Source organism: Callospermophilus lateralis, chromosome X (genome assembly GCF_048772815.1).
Source record: "Callospermophilus lateralis isolate mCalLat2 chromosome X, mCalLat2.hap1, whole genome shotgun sequence".
Taxonomy (NCBI): Eukaryota; Metazoa; Chordata; class Mammalia; order Rodentia; family Sciuridae; genus Callospermophilus; species Callospermophilus lateralis.
In genome coordinates this window covers 27,141,642-27,146,506 of record NC_135325.1, presented here as the reverse complement: position 1 = coordinate 27,146,506, position 4,865 = coordinate 27,141,642, and the positions used below count along the sequence as shown (strand labels likewise).

The 4,865-nt window shown below is 46.4% G+C and overlaps 1 protein-coding gene across 1 annotated transcript; it reads right to left on the bottom strand.

Annotated features, from left to right (window-relative positions):
- Positions 1–3,338: 3,338 nt before the first annotated feature.
- On the bottom strand, positions 3,339–3,743 carry Mpc1l (mitochondrial pyruvate carrier 1 like). Its single transcript, XM_077107527.1, has one exon. It carries the CDS (start codon positions 3,741–3,743, stop codon positions 3,339–3,341), a length of 405 nt encoding a protein of 134 aa, XP_076963642.1.
- Between the last annotated feature and the right edge of the window lie 1,122 nt (positions 3,744–4,865).

Sequence of the window (4,865 nt, the reverse complement as noted above, 5' to 3'; positions counted from 1 at the left end):
CATCTGTGTCATATTTCCCAGAATTTGTTGTAGCCCCCCTTTTATGAGTACACTTCCAGGGGCCACTCGGGAATCCTCAGGGTCATGGGAAGAAGGCCAGGAAGAAGATTCCTTTCTGCCTAGAGCTGTCTTGGTTCTATTGAAAAGTGGCTTGTCTTCGTCCAGCAGTATGAAAGATTTTTGAGAGCCAGGTGTGATGGTGCACACCTATAATGCTACTTGGGGAGGTTGAGGCAGAAGGATCACATGTTCAAGGTCAGCCTGGGGCACTCAGCAAGAATCTCACAGTTTAAAAAGGGCTGAGGATGTACCTCAGTGGTGGAGTGCTTGCCTAGCATGTTCAAGGTCCTGACCTCCATGCCCAGTACCAAAAAAAAACAAAAAACAAAACCCGTTCAAACTTGTATTGCAAAGATAAGGCAGTTCCTTGGCTTTAGCCTCTTCTTTACCACAGATCTCCAAGAACTCAGAGGAAGATGTGACATTAAACTCAATGAAAACACCTGAATTCTGGGAAATAATTCAAGTGTGTTGGTGTCCAAAACTTCTGGAAAACTATCTCTGCCAACTCAGAGGTGTTATTATATATGGCTTCATAAAGTAGTGGTAAAGAGATCTGTAGACAGTTTTAAATAGCCAAGGTCACAATATTTGAGAGTTTGGGGGGATTATGAAATTATTGTTGCCCTAATGATATGAAGAGGTTCATTTTTTATTAAAGCATTAATGACTTCTGTGGCTTTAAATACTAACATCCTAGACAACAAAGGGCATGTCTTAGTTGGGTGATCATGTTACAAATTAAACGTAGTAAGCATGCAGTGTGGCATGGGAGTGGAGGTGCTGCAGTCTTGGAGACTGGGCATTTTGACCTCTGAATTATAAATGTAGATTGGTGGGAAATTATCAGCAGGCATTGCCTCCTTTACCAGGTTAATTAGAAACCTAGCTGCACTGAAGTGTCTTCAATAGACAGTGGCCACTTATTGAAATATGTTTTGTTTTAATTTTTGTACCAGGAATTGAACCCAAGGGCTCTGAACCACATCCCCAGCCCACCCTCTGCCTTTTTTTTTTTTTTTTTCCTTGATACCGGGGATTGAACTCGGGCACTTGACCACTGAGCCCCATCCCCAGCTCTTTTAACATTTTATTTAGAGACAGGGTCTCACTGAGTTGCTTAGCGCCTCGCTTTTGCTGAGGCTGGCTTTGAACTCGAAATCCTCTACCTCAGCCTCCCAAGCCACTGCGATTATAGATGTGCACCACCACACCTGGCTACATATTTTGTACAAAAATATGTTTTGTAAGACATGCCTGAAAATATATTAATTTCTACTCAGTGAAAAAACCTTTAATATTTTAATGAAAATCTTGATATGATTCATTTCATAACTCAACTGGACTTTATGACTACATTGTAGTCTGGATTATCTAAAATATTTTAAGAACCACCATTCCAAAAACTTTTCAAACCCATGCTCTGATATGTGCACATCAGTAACTGATCACACAACTGTAAACTAAGCTTCTTGTGACATGTCTTTGTAAAGATGGGCAATGACCTTACATGGTTCATACTGAGTATGGGAAACATGACAATTTTTATTCTAGAACCATGTGGTAGCCAGCTTCTAAGATGTGATCCTCACTTCCTGATAGTCCCACCCTCACACTGTCCTTCCAGCGTCTAAGGTTGCTGTGTGTGAACATAGCACGTGATAGTATGTCGTTGCGATTCAGATATAAGGTATGATTAAGGATCCTATCTTGGGCTCTCTCAGAATACCCCTAGAGGAAGCTGTGTGGCATCACTAGCAGCCCTAGGTGGGGCCCACATGACAAGGAACTGAAGCTCCCTGCAAACAACTCTAAGTGATCCTGGAAGTACATCTTTCAGCCCCAGTTCAAAGACTGCAGCACAGACTTCTGACCCTCAGAAATTCTGAGACTTCATTTTTTTAAGCTGTTAAGTTGTGGGCTGATTGGTTACACAGCGATAGATAACAAATACAATATACTGTCCCGTAATCTGTCCCCCACCTCTACTGTCATATGCGGAATGTGAAACTGTCCCCAAAGAGGTCTAATGCTTAGATGTGAGAAGGTGAGGAATCTTCTAGAATTCCACTAATGTAACTGAACCAAGAGCTGTTGTCTTCAGAACCTTTCAGTTTCCTTTCCAATTTCTTTGCATTTGAAAACTTAAAAGCAGTTTAAGCGGTGTGCAATGACACATTCCTATAATACCAATGATTCAGGAGGCTGAGGCAGGAAGATCACGAGTTAGAGGCCAGTCTCAATAACTTAACAAAACCGAAAATAAAAACAAAAAGGACTGAGGATATAGCTCAGTGGTAGGGCACCCCTGGGTTCAATCCCCAGTACCAAAATAAATAAAAGCATAGTTGGAGCACTTCCAAACATACATGGGTTCCCCAGTGACAGACCTATCTGGATCTTCCTGCATCCTCCAGAGACAAGGGCTGGAGAGGGGGGCGGAATGTAGGGTCAAATGCCAGAGGGCAGCCTCTACCCTGGAGGTCATGGCCCCACAGCCCCCACCCTTCTCTTTTCCCTCTTCTTCTACTCCTTGGTTTAAGTCTAGCACCCACAGTATCTCTAGGGAAATATTCTGGGCTACTCCTTTGACCACTTCCCTTCACACCCCAAACCTAGCTAGCATTCAACACAGGGTGATAGGTTAACTATCTATCTCCATTTTTGATAAGGAGGAAAGAATTATGGCCTTGTCGTTTTTACTTTTTATTTGCCTAGAACCCAGGGTTGACAGCAACCATCCTCAGAGTTGTTATCCCGTCTCCATGGCAGATTCTATAACTGATTCTAGATTCTCTAAGTGGTCCTTACAAGTTTACACTGGATTTCACATTTCTGTTTAAACTCACACGGAAACATTTCCCTCAATAGAAATAGCCCCCAAACTTTTTTGGTACAGACTTTTATCAAGTTTTAAAAATCAGGCATGGTATTAAGCATGTGCCCCAGAGAGCCAAACAAAAAGGAACGGGAAAGCAAAACAAAGAACTATGAGCTAGTGGATGATGTTAAATGTTTTCCCAAAGTCTTCATCCTCCCTCCGACCCCCAACGTGCAGATCCTCCACGCCAAACTACCCTCCGCCAAAAACTGATTTCCAGTTCACAAAATAGGCAACGATCAACAGCTTCATTGTGATGCTATTGTTTATTAATCAAACTGCAGTTTTAAGTCATTTTCTCATTGTTTTTTTTGAGTCAGAACCAATTTCCATGGGTCTTCAGAAGGAAATGTGGCTCAGCCTGCAAGCTGCAAAGATCTGATGGAGTCCCCACACATTAGGAAGCTTTTGGCGGACACTGGACACCAGAGCTAGCCGCTGGAGTTGCGCTGCCCTTGGCGGCGGTGGCCCGCTGGGCGTCACCAAGATAGTGATAGTTTATGTAGCGGCCAGCCTGCACACTCTGTGCCACCACGTTGGTGAAGTGGCACGCCATCAACAACATGTTTCGAGGCTGCACACGGTAGGCGAAGCGCATGAAGGTCATCGAGTACAAGATGAGCGCTGTGGTCATGCGGCCACTGATGAGCTCCGGCGACGCCTTCATGTCCCTCAAGGCGGCCAATGGAAGGCCCCAGTTGGCCACAGGACCCCAGAAGTGGGTGCTGGTTACGTAATCCCGGAACTCCTTAGTCTTCACGTAGTCTTTGGCCTTCTTCAACACCTCTTCCGTCACCCCCATGATCGCCTGGCCGTCGGACCGTCAACGGCCGAACTGGCAGCCCTCAATGACTTCGAGCGTTGAGCCCAGAACACGCAGTGCCCCCAACGTGACGTCCTCCAGCGGCCTCGTGCCTTCCCCCATTGCCGTAAAGCGCCTCTGGCCGCACGTGCTGCTATCGCGTGGGGGCGTGGCTTGCCTTCGCGCCTGCGCCTGACTATCGTAAAGTGCGTCCGGGAGTCAGGCGCGCAGAACCCCTGTCGTGTGCCTGTCGGGGTGGGCGCGCGTGCCTTCGCCCCAGGAAACAGTGAACCGAGTGTGCCTGTGTCTTTGTCCCCGTGGAAGAGGTGGAGACGGCTTCGCTTCGCCCTCCCCGCTGTGCTGTGGCCACATTCAGGGCTCCACGTGCAACCCAGGGAGGCGACGGCCCAGCTTCTGCATCTGTGCAGAGGAAACGTTGCCTGTTTTGTCCTTGCTGCTCATGGCGTGCACCGTCACCAGCGTGCTGGCACACAGTGTGCAGGCTGTCTGCGACCCTACGCCACCATGGTGATGGCTACATGGCGCGGGCCACCGCAACCTGAAATCCCCCAGCTACCAGCTTTGGCCAGGAGGCTGTCGGTGCAAAATTCCTCAAGTAGTTATAGAATTTCATTCCTGGCACAACTGCCCGAGTGTGTTACTTGGAGGCATAGAGACTTTTTTTTTTTTTTTTGGTACCAGGGATTGAAGCCTGGGGCATTGAACCACTGAGCCCCATCCACAGCCATTTTTTATATTTTATTTAGAGACAGGGTCTCATTGAGTTGCTTAGGCTGAGTTTGCTGAGCCTGAGTTGCTGAGGCTGGTTTTGAACTCAGGATCCTCCTGTTTTGGCCTGCCAAGCTGCTGAGATCACAGGCATGCGCCACCATGCCCGGCTCATAGCGACATTCCACCAGTAAATATTTTAGCATGTGCCTCTGAAGAACAAGGAGTTTCGCCTACTTAACCACAACACAATAATCCACTCAGATAATTAACATTTAGTACAGCACTATTATCTAATATGCAGTGCATATTTAAATCTTATAGTGTTACAGGTTTTTTTTCCCCTTGTCGGAGGGGGAAGATTCAAGATCTAATCAAAGTTCACATTTCCTT